This window comes from Macaca nemestrina, chromosome 3, assembly GCF_043159975.1.
Source record: "Macaca nemestrina isolate mMacNem1 chromosome 3, mMacNem.hap1, whole genome shotgun sequence".
Taxonomy (NCBI): Eukaryota; Metazoa; Chordata; class Mammalia; order Primates; family Cercopithecidae; genus Macaca; species Macaca nemestrina.
This window is the reverse complement of record NC_092127.1, coordinates 144,195,277-144,210,938: the sequence shown is the minus strand read 5'-3', so window position 1 is coordinate 144,210,938 and position 15,662 is coordinate 144,195,277. Positions and strand designations below refer to the sequence as shown.

General features: G+C 39.0%; 1 protein-coding gene across 11 annotated transcripts in view; it reads left to right on the top strand.

The window, feature by feature from the left end:
- Window positions 1–10,052, top strand: part of LOC105463327 (RasGEF domain family member 1B) — a 789,062-nt gene extending 779,010 nt beyond the window's left edge. For all 11 annotated transcript variants that reach the window (XM_071093572.1, XM_071093570.1, XM_071093568.1 and 8 more), the window contains 4 exons: window positions 2,083–2,178; window positions 2,855–2,978; window positions 4,445–4,517; window positions 8,625–10,052. In XM_071093572.1, the coding sequence (XP_070949673.1) occupies window positions 2,083–2,178; window positions 2,855–2,978; window positions 4,445–4,517; window positions 8,625–8,649 (318 nt within the window). In that variant the 3' untranslated portion in view covers window positions 8,650–10,052. The remainder of the gene's footprint in view (window positions 1–2,082; window positions 2,179–2,854; window positions 2,979–4,444; window positions 4,518–8,624) is intronic.
- Window positions 10,053–15,662: the final 5,610 nt, after the last annotated feature.

Here is a 15,662-nt window from a genome sequence, read left to right as displayed (position 1 = left end):
TTGTTCTTATTTCCCTGGGGCTGTCTTATGATGATGTATCCTTATTATCCTCTAAGCGCATATTCACCTTGGACACAGTAGCACAGAAGCAGACATAGACAATATGAAGATGAATGAATATGGTTCTCTTCCATTAAAGCTCTATGGCCACTGTCATTTGAATTTCATATAATTTTCATGCATCTTGAAATATTATTATTTTGATTTTTTTAGCTACTTACAAATGTAAAATGTGTGGCTCCTAGGCCATAAAAAAGAGGCCTGAGGGCCACAGTTTGCCAACTCCTAGCTTATACCACCAGTAAATTCTGAAGCCAAATTTTTTACTGTTGTCTGGCAGCATCCGAAGTCCAGCATTCCCATTCACAAATAGTCTTTCAAAGAAGCAAGGTTCAGTTGTACTTTTAGTATTGTTACTATGTTGTTTAGTTCTAACATAATGGAAAATAGCCAATCATATTAGAAGGAAAGGTAATGAGATCTTTACTAATTTGGCTTTAGAGACTTTCAGAGATAATAACAAATGATTAAAAGTATACTTAGGTGAGATGTCCAAAGATGTGAAAATGGAAGATTCATTTTGGTTATTTTCAGAAATCAATGAAACAAAAATAATCAAAACTTGTTTTTTAAATGACTTTGGTGAAAATCTGAATTTTTCCTTAGAAGGGAATTGATACTTAATATTTTTGTGTGGGAGCCCAAAAGTATGTTTTCCTGTTCACTCAATATAGAAGTACCACCTGAGTCATAAGCTTAGGAAACTTCAAAGATCTGATCTTGGGCAAATAAGATAGACCCACAATCGGTGTTTAATGGATTTTTTTACATTGTAGGAAATTTAGAATCTTTAAAAATATGTTGACATTTGAGAGAAAATGGAAATTGCTGTATGTGAGCCTTTTTCTCTGTTTCTTGTGGGTTTAGTATGATTTGGGGTACTTACTGAGAGATTATTGCTTTAGGCTAATTAATTAAATACCACCTCATCAAGCCAAAGGATTCAGATGGGAAAGTATTTTTAAAGGTTTATTGTTTTTAAACAACTATTAATTTTAATTTATACATTCATATTTCCTCCTTCACCTGGGGCACATTTGTCTCAAAACATATTGTGCAAGGTACTTCTTAGGTGATTTCCCATGAGCAGGTGCTAACTTGTTCGTCATACACAGGCCAGGTTTACAATAGAAAGTTTGTAGCAACTATTCTAAAACCTTGAGCTCTCACATTATCTTGAGGAATGTCTTCAAGAAGAAATGTTTATCTAAAAGAAAAAGTTAAATGTAGACATCTGTCTTAAATGTAGACATCTAAATAATAAGCAGTACAGCTTCTAGCAGGGAGATGGGTCATGCATCTTAAACTCTTAGTACATGGCTGGGCTTGGTGGCTCATGACTGTAATGTGGGCACTTTGGGAGGCTGAGATAAGAGGATTGCTTGACCCCCATGAGTTCAAGACTAACCTGGGCAACATAGTGAGACTCCGTCTCTACACAAAATTTTTAAAAAATTAGCTGGATGTGGTGGCACGCGCCTGTAGTCCCAGGTACGTAGGAGGCTAAGGCTAGAGGATTGCTTGAGCCTAGGAGTTCAAGGCTGCAGTAAGCCATGATTGCACCACCATACTCTAGCCAGGGTGACAGAGCAAGACCTGTCTCTAAAAAAAAAATGGTGCCTGCAGTGATAGGTATTCTATTAACATTTTGCTAAGGGGTTGCTAAATGAAAGGCAAGAGTTCTTTTAGGTATTTTTTCTTTCTTAATAGCTAGAGTTTTCAGATTTTATTGCATACTACTGTAATGAGAAAAATAGGAAAAATTGTAATAAAAGTACTAACCTATTCACTTCCCAATGCTACTTGTCCTTGCTGTGCTTTGGTTATAAATAGCAGTTGTATTGTAAGCAAAATTATGTAAAGGAAGAAATTACTGTTGTGTAAGAAACAAAACACTGTACCTTAATTCTTTGTGGCCTTTCATATAATCAAAAGTTAATGTTGTTCATTAATCTCGTGTATTTTTATGAGAGACTAAATATTTGTTTGCCCAGACAAATCAGAATCTTTTGTTTCCTCTAGATTGTGATACCATTCTTCAGTCTCTTAATCAAAGATATTTATTTCCTCAATGAGGGTTGTGCCAACCGCCTTCCCAACGGCCATGTCAATTTTGAGGTGAGTGTGATAAAGTAGGATACAAAAATCCGAGCACAAGGAGAGGGGCAGCTTCTCCAGCGCTGCATTCCAGGCCACGCAGCCAAAGCCAATTCTGCAGTTTCAGAACAAATTATCTCTTTCCAGATTATTTTGTTTAAGAAATTAACAATACCAAGTAGAAGAGAGTAACTGAGCCATTATGATGATGATTATTACTATTTGAGGAAGCTTGAGAAAATGTTTATACCTCACAAATAGAGTTTTATTAAATTAAGAAAACTATATAATTCAGAAGAGCAAAGACCAGAAAGTAGCTGCAGTAGCTCATGCCTGTAATACCAGTCCATTATGAGGCCAAGGTGGGAGGAATGCTTGAGGCTAGGAGTTTGAAACCAGCCTGGGCAGCAGTGAGACCCTGTCTCTACAAAAAATTAAAATATTAGCTAGTCATGGTGGTTCGCACCTGTAGTCCCTGCTACTTGGGAGGCTGAGGCTGAAGGATTGCTTGATCCCAGAAGTTTGAGGTTGCAGTGAGCTATATGATTGTACCACAGCACTCCAGCTTTGGTGACAGAGTGAAACCCTGTCTCTTTAATAAAATAAGAAGGAATCATTTCGAATGGAATTGCCTCTCCCAACCTCTTAATTATTTTTTTATGATCACCTTTATATCCTTTTTTAACTTATCTTCCAGAAATTTTGGGAACTGGCCAAACAAGTGAGTGAATTTATGACATGGAAACAAGTGGAGTGTCCATTTGAGAGGGACCGGAAGATCTTGCAGTATCTGATCACAGTACCAGTCTTCAGTGAAGATGGTAAGGCCATTCAGTGGGAGCTACCACCAGCATCCCCAAATCCTTTGTTTAGGATATTGGTATAGAAATGCTTGGTTACTCATATAGTAGTGAGGCCTGTCCTCTGATCTGTTCCATGTTAAGAGTTTTCTGTTTCACAGAAAATGTATGATTTGTCCCTAAAATATTTGCACTTAATATTCACCTACAAACAGTATGTTTCTGTGTTTAAGTATTCTTTATAATACCAGATTTGCAAAGCTATGGGCACAAATGGGGTTACTGAAGAATTTTTTTTTCTTGTTTGAACTTATTTGAATAGACAAAAGGTGTTTTGTGGCATGTTGATAGTCCATGTAATTTGGAGAATAAAAACAAAAACAGTAAATTGCTACCCCCTGCTGTTTAAAAAAGTACTGGAACATTTTAACCTGTTAAAACACTAGGGAATTTGAAGCAGAACAAGTGATTAGACACAGAACAAAATCATCAGAAGTGAGCTCATAAAATATTTAGAGATTTATTTTATTGATTTGATATATCCTAATATTACAGGAATTAATAGCACCTATTAACAATTTCTCATAGTAGATTGATAGTATTTACAATAATGACTTTTTTTTTTTTTTGAGACAGCGACTCACTCTGTCACCTAGGCTGGAGCGCAGTGGCACAATCACAGCTCACTGCAGCCTCAACCTCCTGGGCTCAAGCAATCCTCCCACCTTAGCCTTCCAGATAGCTGGGAGTATAGGTGTGCACCACTGTGCCCGATTAATTTTTTTTTCTTTTCTTTTTTTTTTTTCTTGTAGAGACAGAGTTTCATCGTGTTGCCCAGGCTGGTCTCCAACTACTGGGCTCACGCAATCTGCCCACAGCCTCTCAAAGTGCTGAGATTATGCCACCACGCCCAACCAGGAGAACATTTTGAATTAATATCACCTATGCCAGGGGAGATTTGATTGTTTTTAATCTCTATAAAGAGGATTAATAACAAAGTTGAATTTTTAAATGAAGAGTCTTTCTGATTTGAAAAGAAAGAAAAATATTAGGAGGATGGAAAATTGGCCTAGAAAACCTGGCTTTTTACCTAGTAAAGGGTTTTAAAAAAAAGAGAAAAGGAAAAAACAACTCAGTCTACCAGGAAAGAACCCTCAGCCCTTTCTTTGTAAAGAACAGTAAGTCTTAAGTGTATGACAGCGTCATATGGCTTACATTTTATTAGCTTTTTTTGCCTTATATATACTTAGGTAATTAGGTGCATTTTTGGCTTAGAAGCCCTTGGGTTTTCATTGAGATGGTCAGTCAGAGGCAAAGTGATAATCTGTTTTCTTCATGAAACAGTGAAGCTTCTTGGTCATGACTTGATATTTTGAAGAGTATCTTGCTATGGAGTTTGGCTCAGGTTGAACAAGGGATGGATGGTAGTAGATAATATATCAGGAGAAGGCTTTGATGTTAATGCACTTTCTTTTGTTTGATTGTAGCTCTCTACTTGGCTTCTTATGAGAGTGAAGGACCTGAAAATCATATAGAGAAAGACAGGTGGAAGTCTTTAAGGTGGGTCTCATTCTTCTCATTGCTGCACAAGTCTGAAGGAAATTGGCTTTACTTGAAGAAACCCACATGCGTTTTGTAGGGAGCTGCTGTCTATCTGTTCCAAGTCCTCTGCACCTTATCTCTTGTACACCAAATCTTTGTGGCTCAGAATTCTCACTACCATCATTCTGCTTTATTGCCTTTCATTTTTTTTTATACTGGCAGATACACAGAGACTGTTCTTTTTCTCTCCCATTATTTAATAGAATGAGGAGCTGAACCAAAGTATGGTTAAAAAAAAAATGCATTGACTTTGTCTAAAATATCAGTTCAGACTTCATTTCTGAATAGTTCTTATAACAGTAAAATTTTATTTAACCTGAGATAAAAAAAGAAGTACCAGTAGGCTTTATAAAGTTGCGTTTGCCACTTTCCAAGTGGATCTCAGTCCTCTCTTTGTTTGAGAGAGTTGGGACTTTAAACATAATCTGGAGATTTTTCAGATTTACAACTTTTGCTATTCTATGAGTATTCTTGAACAAAACTAGGGTTAAATTTGTATTTTAAGCATTTGAGATACTTTAATAGGCACAAGCAGCCCAGGGTGTAATATAATCAAAATTGTTATCATTATAGTCCTACTGAGAAACTCAGAATGTATACCTTTTTGTACTAGGGTTTACAAGCACATTTTCTCTTCTTTTTGTGGTCCCAGAATCATTTGAGAGCCTTCATTATACTTGATATTAGGCTAGATTTTATGAACCAGGATATCTAAGATATACTTGGTTTTGGGTGGTTGTGTTTGTTTCAAACGAAAACTTAGGCCTTCTTTGTACTTCCCAGTGATGAGGAATGAGGGATAAGGTATGGGCATTGGAATTCTTATCCTTAGGATATCATAGTAATTGGTGAAGGATTGGAGATGATTCTTGTATCCCCAGACTCAAACATAAAGGTTTGGCCAATGCCTAAAGCTATGGGATATAACAGGCTTGTTGGGCTGATGCCTATATATATATGTATAGAACTAAAATGCATTGACTAATTATACATATATATATATATATATATATATATATATATATATATATATATATATATAATTTTGTGCCTGGCAGTGGCATATTTCAATTAAAATTTTGTATTAATCTGTGTTTGTATTAAAATATTTCACTGTGCTATTTAATATTATTCATGTGCAAAACATGGGCCTCAGAGTGCATATCTTGCTGGATAAAAGATTTGAGAATCACTCCTTTTAGTTATCCTTTTTTGATACATTTTGCCTTCCATATGTCTCCTTTTTAATCCCTCCTTTCTGTATTTTTAAAAACAGTAAGTTTGGTGGGATCCCTGGGTAAAGCTTAGCTTTTGTTACTTTTCTTGTAGATTTTAAAAAAAATTTGTAAGCAGATTGGCTACACATGACTGATATCTGGTATCTGCATTACCTATGGTCTCCAGACATTTTAAATTAATCCAGACCTACCTACAAAATTATTTTCTAGTTCTTATTATTTTATGACATATTCCTATTAACTAGTGGTTAGATTGGAAAGGTTCATAAGTCAGAGGTTGGACATTAAAAGCTAAAGATTGAATTGTATAATGTCTTCCCACGTCTGTACTGTTCACGTAACATATGACATCTAACATTTGATTGTGAAACGGGAAAGGTTCCCTTGTGCCTCTCCCAGGGCATGCAATGGGGATATGGTGTGGCTCGATTCTTCAGTGCCCTGCTGCTCAGACCTCTAGAGGGTGCTCCCTTATTTTGCCATCTATAGGTGGCTTGCGTTAACCAGCTCAATTAGACCCTCTACCTTTTGGCAAGGACAGAGGGCTTTCTGTATCCCAGGGCTCTTGCCTCGGTGTACTGGAAGCATAGGCTTGGAAAATGAGTGCAAAGTGTTATTGAGTGGAAGTAGCTCTCCGCCGATGGGCGAGCCCAAAGGGAGATGTTTTTACACTGGAGTGGGGCCACTCAGTGGCCCGGGCTCTTCTCCAACTGCCCCTGCCAAACTCCGCCTCTTCCCGCCAGTCAGTGGCCTTCCGGTGTGCTGGCGTCTGTCGGTGTGCCCATCTGCCAGCGTGCTTCCCTCAGTGTCCTCTCGATGACCAACCTCTCCTCAGACGGCCCCTGCCAAACTCCGCCTCATCCCGCCAGTCAGTCCGGTGTGCTGGCGTCCGTCGGTGTGCCCTTCTACCAGTGTGCTTCCCTCAGTGTCCTCTCGATGACGAGCCAATTGTGTCTTCTGTAGCAGATGTGTTCCTCACCACGTCCAGCTACTTGTGTGTCTGCCTGGTGGGGTCTCAGGTTTTTATAGGCCCAGGATGGGGGCATGGTGGGCCAGGGTGGTCTTGGGAAATGCAACATTTGGGCAGGAAATGTCTGTTCTCACCTAGGTCCTTGGGGGTGGAGCCCTAGCCAGGGACCCGCCTTTCTCTACCCAGCACTTCCCTTCTCCCATTCTGTATTATTTAAAGGGACTGTGCCCTTCCCCTCCCAGCACTCCCATATCAATTGGTTGAAATGAAAGTTGGTATAAAAGACAGTTTCTACATTAAAATTGTTTTTTAAGGAGCTTTGAAGAACAACTCCCATCTGTGTTGGTGTTCAAGCCATGCACTCTGCCTTTTCCATGTCCTGTCTGTTCTCATGGCCCAGCTCCAATGCCTCCCCCGTCCCTGGCCGGTTTTTCCCTAGAAAGACTTTCTCCAGAACTCATACAGTCAGGAGGTAGTCTTTCTCTCTCATTACCAGCCATGCAGTTTTGTGTAGTGTTTGTGGTTCTTTTCCCTATTGCTGTGTAAGCCCCTTGAGGGCAGGCACAAGGTCTTCCCCTAATGTCTCCCCCAGCTCTGGACACGGAGTCTTGCTCTCTATTATTCCTCAGCCCATGCTCCTGTAGTGTCATTGAATGGTACTGGGTTATCACAGGTGTTGGCCAAAGCATAGCAACCACGAAGAAGTTAAAACAAAATAAAACAGGCTATTATAACTTACAAAATACATACATTAAGTGGATACTAAGATTAAGCATAATCATCCCTTGGTATTTATGGGGGATTGGTTCCAGGACCTCCTGCAGATACCAAAATCTGAGGATGCTCCAGTCCCTGGTATAATGAAATGGAACTTTCTGTTGCTGTTGTTTGAAGAAATATTCTTTTCTTGTGGCCATCAATCTTACTGATTCAAGAAAACATAACCTCTTAGGGTAAACTCAAAATAATCAATAGATAATACTTGAATATAACCACATACATCCTCTCTTATACTTTAAGTCATCTCTAGATTACTTATAATACCTAATATAATGTAAATGCTGTGTAGTCATACCATAAATCATCTCTAGATTAATTTCAGTGTCTAATATAATGTAAATGCTATATACATAGTTGTTATACCATATTACCTAGGGAATGATGGCAAGAAAAAGAGTCTGTATATATTCCTTACAGACATATTTTTTGTTTCAAATATTTTTGATCTGCTGTTGATTGAATCCACAGGTGCAAAACCCACAGATAGAGTGGGCTGACTATATTCTGGAATCATTGTACCTACCTGAAAACTTTTGTACATTAGCTTTGAAGGCAGTAAGATATTTTTACGTAGATGCTTTTCTTGGCGGTCGTAGACCCATTCATTGCAGACATGTAGATTCATCAGTGGCAATGACAAATACACCTCTGATGGCAGACACCCTTATTGTCAACTATTGTTTAAACTCTCCCAATGTTCATGGAATGTGTTGTGAAGATGCTTATATCTACCAAGTAAACCCACCTATGATAACCTATACCTAAAAGCTCTTTATTATTAATGATCTTTGGTTTTTTTTTTGTTTTTGTTATAATATAAACCTACTCAAGATACAGACTTATCTGTTTAAGCTTTTGCCATCTCCATTAATAAATGTTTGTTTTTTTTAAGTGACTAGCAGTTTTCCCAGAGAGCCAATATAACTTAAAAGCTTGAATTTTTTTTTTCCTGGTTTAACTTTGTAAAATCAAACTTAAAACACAGGATAAATAAATTAGTATTACACAAGGCATTTTCATCTTAGTTCAAGTAGTCTGTTACATTCTGTCTTAGGTTGTGTTGTTTTTACTACTCAGGTCGAGCCTCTTAGGCAGAGTTTAACACGTGGGAGCTGCCTGCCTGCTGCTGCTGCTGCTGCTGCTGCTGCTTCCTGCAGATCATGGAGGGGCTGGCCTTTGTTTTCTGGCATCTCGTACTCAGAACACTCATGAAGACCCTGCAGTCATTGGAGCACCCCGGTCAGCAAAGCATGCAAGCTCACTCAAGACCAGATGGAGAACTTATTTCCTGCAGCTGACAGACTCCGATTTTGTGAGACTGAAATGTTCACTGAAGACACTTGAGAAAGAATCCTCTAAAAATCCCAGCTCTGCACATGATTCATCTCCTGGAATTTCCATGTGAATCACAGCTCTGCACCTGGATGGAGTTTTCTTTTGTGTGTGTGTGTGTTCTTTTTTATTTGGTTGAACATTTGCTGCTAATGGGACTTGCCCAGCTGAGTGCTGGCTCTGAGGAAGCCCGTGTTTCTTTTGTTAACTTAAATGAAGAAGGGAGTGGAGGGAGGGGATCTAAACCCGCGCCCATCCCCCCCCCCCCCCCGCCGTTTAGATCCCAAACCTCAGCTCAATCAGTATTGCCAGAGAGGGGTAAGACTGGTTGGAAGCTGACTGCGGACTTGGTTTCCCCTTAGTGTGTGCTGTGTTGTAAATTTTTCTCCTCCCTCCTCCTACAAGGTTTTGAGTTGGCTGCTGGTTAGCAAACTCCTTTTTACCCATATAAGTTATTTAATATAATAATGAAGCTCAACACTGTGGTAGGAAAATAGCCACTAGAAAGAAAGAAAAAAAAAAGCAGAGTTTGTCATTGGACTGCTTAACATACTAGAAGGACTTTTTTTTTTTTTTTTTTTTTTTTTTTCCCTTCTGAGCTGTTTACAACTGACCACTGTGTTCTACAGATGTATTTTTCAGTAGTTTTTTGTTACTTAGTTTTCCATGATGCCTTTTTTTTTCTCTTGTAAATTTAAATGAGCTGACTTTAAGGATCTTGGGAAAGCCCATGGCATAATTACAATTTAATTTTTTTAACCGACTTTTCATTATTTTTGGGAGTCTGTTGGTAACTAAAGATGTCAACAAAGAATAAATTGGAAAAGTTACCATCCCCCCTGCTGTAGCAGTAAACAAAACAGATGAAAAACACCTTGCTGTTAATGGTTGATCTAATTGTGAAATTGTTCACCTTGTTAAACATCTAAGTAAGTCTGTAGTTGCTCTGCAAACAGCCATTATATTTATTTACTCTAGAAGAAACTGTAGAGTAGTAATTCATGCTAATGAAGAAAAAAATACCATGTTCAAAACAGATGTATTTGAAAACTTAATGACATGGTTCCAAAAACTAGAGCATGTATGTATGCTGTGCATCATCTCAGCAGACCTAAAATATCCCCAAGTTGTCCCTTTACAACCATCAATATATTTTACACTCTGCGGCCAGGAGTTGTGGCGTCTTTCTTTTCTTTTATGGGTGGAATTGTTGGGGGTGGGCATGGGCTATAATCGCAGTGGATCAGTTCAAGAGACTGGCTAAGAATGTATCGGAGGAAGTTGCCTCAACAGTTTGTGCATGGGCATTTATTTTTTAAAAAAGAATGATAGTAGTATTTGCCAGGCATTTTCTAAGTGTTTAGCATAGATTCATCTCTACTTATTAGGGGTGGAAATAATAATAACTGTACAAGGCCACATAGCTAATGGGAGGCACAAATACATGAAATGGGCCTTCTAATTGCAGACCCGAAGCTTTAAACCACACCACCACAGCATCTCAAACTTCAATATCCTTGCAAATAACCCGGGGATCTTTTTCCCATGCAGATGCAGATTCTGTGGCTTTGGGATGCTGATGCTGCTGGTCCTGGGGTCCCGCTGAGAGTAGGAAGGCACTTCTGCCTCTTGATACCTGTTGAGATTTTAATTTATGGGAGTAGCTAAGTGATGATACAGAGAGGCCAGTGACAATGAAATCTTTATATTACTCAATTTCCCGAGAGAAAAGGGCACATGCCATGCCATGCAGGGCCACAGGGGAAGCACTGGTGTCGGCTGGGGGCAGAAGCAGGAGCAAGAAGAAAGCATAGGCTTTGAGGTTTCTGCAGGGAGGCAAGGCAGAGCAAGGTCAACAGTTTCAGATTGGCAAGTCTGAATAATTCCAGCAGCCTCTGGGCTGGAGGGGTGGTCTCCATTTGCCTGGTACCTGGACCCTCGGGTGAGTTAGAGCAATTTCTGTATTGGCTTGGTGTGTGAGAGTTAGATAAAGGGGAAGGTTGGGGCTATGTTCTTGACAATAGTTGGGTATGCTCAGGGCCAAGTCCTTTGCTGTCTCTAAGAATTAGCTAGTCCTGGGAGTCTCTTCCCTGTCAGTAAAATTTATAAGATACCAGAACATCATAAGATACAGAAAAACCATGATGAATGCAACTTCACAATATTGCCTCCTTTCTCCTTGCACTGCCTTTCCCTGATCCCTCTACCACTTTGCTTACTGTGACAGCAACAAGGTTGATCTTTCAACCATCTACACCAGGGGTCAGCAAACTATGGGCTGATGGCCAGATCTAGCCAGCTGCTTGTTTTGTATGGCCCACAGGGTAACAATGGTAGAAAAAAAAATCAAAAGAAGATTTCATGATGTGAAAATTATCTGAAATTCAAATTTCAGTGTCCTTAAGTAAAGTTCTATTGGAACATGGCCACATGTTTATTTATATATTTTCTTGTGGCTGTTCTCTGCTACAGCTGCAGCGTCTTATACTTGTAACAGACTGTATGACCCATAAAGCCTCAAATATTTACTTTATGGGACTTGATGGAAACTTTACTGACCCCTGATCTAAGTGTTTCTTTTAAGCATTGCAAAGATAGTTTGGAAAAATGCTATGAGAGCTCTGTTATGGTATTAGATAGCTAAATGTAGCAGCTGAAATAAATTTCCTAAAGTGGTATTAGGCCTAAAAAAAGTGATTCTAGGGCTATTTAAACAAGAAGTTTTTACAGAAAGAGTTACATCCTCATACTCATTTTAATATCTACGTAAGCCAGAGCTTTAAATCTTGTATTTATTTACCTGTGGAAATATTTCATATTCTCTCTTTTGTGCCGTGCGTGCATTGGATTCCCCAGTGGGTGTATAGATGAGTTTATAATTTATGTGGCTGGATGGAAGCCTGGGTAAATACAAGCATAAACAGCATCAGGCAATGCCAGTCGGTAGACTACGATTCAGGATGTGTTCTGTCCAGGCCTGCCGTACATTCCAAAGGCCTGCATTTCAAAGCTGCAGGCTTGGAGCTGGGACTGCCGGGAAGGTGGGGGGCAAGGTTCAGAACTGGTTGGGCTTAGGAAGGTACCAGGAGAGTGCACCTTCTATGAAATGTCCCTTCATTTTGAGGACACAGGAGTGGCCTACCCTTCATCTAACAAAGACAAGAGAATTGAAATCTGATGATCTTTATCTTTGAAGGGTTTTTGCTTTACCTCTTCACTTCACCTGGCTCTGGCACCTCTATCATTTCCTCATTTACTTTTCTTCCTAGCATACTTTTAACTTCTTTTTGTACTTTCCAACTGCTGTCCACATGCCACCTGTGTGTAGAATCCCAAGAAAACATAACCCACCATTAGAATTTTAGTTGCTAAACTATGTAAGAATTTTGAGCCGTAGATTGTTAACATCCTCTACCTTCCTTTGGTGCCATTTATTTACCCCTTAGTCCGAACAAAAAACAATACCTGCCCCTGTTCCAAAGGTGTCTTACTATTCCGATAAAGAATGCTTGTCTGGGAATAAAAAAGAAGCTTAGACTAATGTTCCAATGGAGCTAAGTGTTCAAAGAAATTCCTGAATTCATTTCCTGGGGGAAAAAAAAATGTGGTTAGTGACCTGGAAACTACTAACAACATATAAAACTCAATACTCTGATGGCGACTCTGTTAGCTTTACCCCTAAGACATTTTAAAAGGAAAGACTTTTGTCAGAGTTGGGCTTCTAAAGTTTTAATAGGAAATTGGGGCACTTTCTGTATAATTCAAGCCAAAGACTTTTTTTTTTTCCTGGGTTTGAATGATTGGATAATTGCCTCAATTCTCTGTTCCATGTAATTGAGATCACTTGACTCTACTCAGTGCTAATAAAGAGATGTTGGGGTTCACGGTTTATTAACCAAACCTTTCAGTTTGTGGACCTGTCATTCAAAATTGCAAACAAGGCTGATCCCATGCAAAATAGACTACTGCCTTTGTTGTACTAAGAATCAATTCCTCTTAAAGGATGCATTTTTAAACTTCATGCAATGAGGAAATTCCCAAGTAGCCAATTTTCTTTATAGTGCTAGCAGCCTTCAGCAAGCTTAAACTCTGCCCTGCAAACCTGAAACCCTGCTTTACTTCTCTAAGATTCTACTAACAGGAGATTAAACATCCAAATATGTATAATCACATTCTGGACAGTATGAAGAAGCTGTTTTGGAATAATCTTAACTATTAGAATACTTAAAATGTGCACATCACCCAATTTAGGATTTCTAGGTTATAGTAGCTTATACTTTAGAAAATTAAAGAGGAAGAAGGGGCTGGGCACAGTGGTTCATGCCTATAATCCCAGCACTTTGGGAGGCCAAGGTGGGCAGATCACTTGAGGTCAGGAGTTTGAGATCAGTTTGGCCAACATGGAGAAACACCGTCTCTACTAAACATACAAAAAAAAAAAAAAAAAATTAGCCAGGTGTGGTGGCGTGTGCCTGTAATCCCAGCTACTTGGGAGGCTGAGGCAGGGAAGTGCTTGACCTGGGAAGAGGAGGTTGCAGTGAGCCAAGATTGCACCACTGCCCTCCAGCTAGGGTGACAGAGTGTGACCTTGTCTCAAAAAAAAAAAAGAAAAGAAAAGAAAGAAACTGATAATTCTGAGAATAAAAAGGAAAATTATCTACTCCTTGATGGGTGTCAAACCAGTGGGTTTTCTACAATGAAACAAAGTTTGCTTGCTTTCTCTCCACCCACACTGCTTGGAGAAAATGAAAGTGAGCAAAAATCACCTTTCTCCAGATGAATCATTGTGGGAAAATAAGTTTAGCAGAATGTGCTGTCAACTTGGTTGAGATAAGGCAGTTGGAGGACTGACATTATTAAATTTTCTGCAGTGTAATTAGGAGTCCTAAGTGCAGGTGAGCTGTGGTGAGGAGTTAATGTATGCTCAGTAAATATGTGTTCAATGCATAAGCAAGGCAGTTATTAATCTGGTTATCATTGGAGATTCACAAATTTCACTTTATATGTTGTAACAAATCTCAAATGTGCCCCTGAAACATCTAGATTTTGAAAATGAGTATAAATTTAAGTGATTCCAATCCATTGCCATGGGTGGCACTATTCCCAGAAATCAACAAAGGAAATCCAAGCCACTGAGGGTTTTTAAAAAATTATGAGTATTAACTAGATTGTTACACTCTTCTGTGTTTATATTTAGTACCAATAATCAAGACAATAAATCCATCTCTAACAATAATATAAAAAGCCATCATTAAAAAAAAAAAAACTAGAACCAACATGGTTTAGAGTCATGGGATAAATCCGAAGTCCCTCCCTGTGAGAACTCTTGTCTAAGAATGTGAGAACGAAGTGCTAAACCTCACTCTCCCCAGGTTTCTAGAATTTTGTGGAAGCCTTCCCACCTTTCTGAACTTCTGGGTCCTCATCTGTGAGTAATGGGTCCGGACTAATTGAGATGGAATGGGCTTCAGGGGTCTGTGGTTTGGGAAAGCACTTTCTCAGTTTGCTGGATTAAAAGGTAAATTAGCAAGTAAATGCAGCATCCTACATGTGTGCCTCCAACCTCTTCCTGTCTGACTCTTTTGTGCTTTAATTGTACTTGAAGAGGGAAGGGATAAGAGGCTAATTGCTACTCGGTAGGACACAATGGAGTGATAAAGGCTTCACTCACCCCTACCCCTCCAGTTGCAGGCAGTCACACAACTCTATGTAGTTCTTCATGGTAAAGAGTGATTGTTACCCAGGCCAGGAATTAGAAAATAACCTTTGTGAAAGGTCCGTTGTATGATTTCAAAGGTGCTAGATTAAGAAAGCATAGTCTGTAAAGACTGCAAAAATAGCTTTGTTGTGTAGACTATATCTTTGTCATAGCAGCTGTTGTAATTGTGCTTGTTGACACAGATAAAATAACACATAACTTGCCTGGTCACACCTAGTCATTTGCAAATGAGTCACTACTTGGCTCGAAGGACCAAGACTTAGAGAAGTGATGGTCAGAGCCAACTTCTGCATTTTGTCAACTTTCACTTCTTAGGCCAGAGGGGGGACCTCCTTGAAGGCTGTCCAGCCAGGGTAAGCTGAATAATTTGACATACATGTTAGGGAAAGTCCTGCAATGAAAGAAACCAGGGCATATATCAGTCCCAAGTGGGCGAGTACCTTCTTTCCTTGGGCTATAAATACTCTCTGAATCCTACTCCAGGTAGGCCTCTTCTGCAAAAGAGGAATGATCAAAGGAAAAAGACAAAAACTAGTAAGAGGAGGAAAAATGTTGAGGAGATATAAATAACAAATTAAATGGCTTTTGACAAGGGAGAGTTTAAGAGGAGGTATGACAGCAGTATTCAAGCATCTGAAACATTTGAACTCATGTAAAATCTAATAAGAAAACAATGAAGCTAGGAAATATGTTCTCTTGGGAGATCACAAATTATTTGCTAATAAAATATATATTAGGTAAATGAACTGAACTAGATAATTAGGGGGATTATTTTCAATTACAGTAACTCACTGAACTGACTCAATAAAATCAATTTCATAAAATTCTGGAAACTAGGTATCACCAACCCCTTTCTATCTATTCAAAAATTAGCAAGGCCTTTGTGAAGGGCAAAGAGGAACTAGATGGAGTGCTTGCTTTCTCAACCAGTTCAGACTTAGAACAAAGAATAACCTAGGAGGTTCTTAGTACCTCCCCCAAAAGGCTCCAGAATTGTAAAATGCTCTTTCCTTTAGGATATTTTTACAAAATTTGGCTTAAAGATTAATCCAGCCTACAATGGC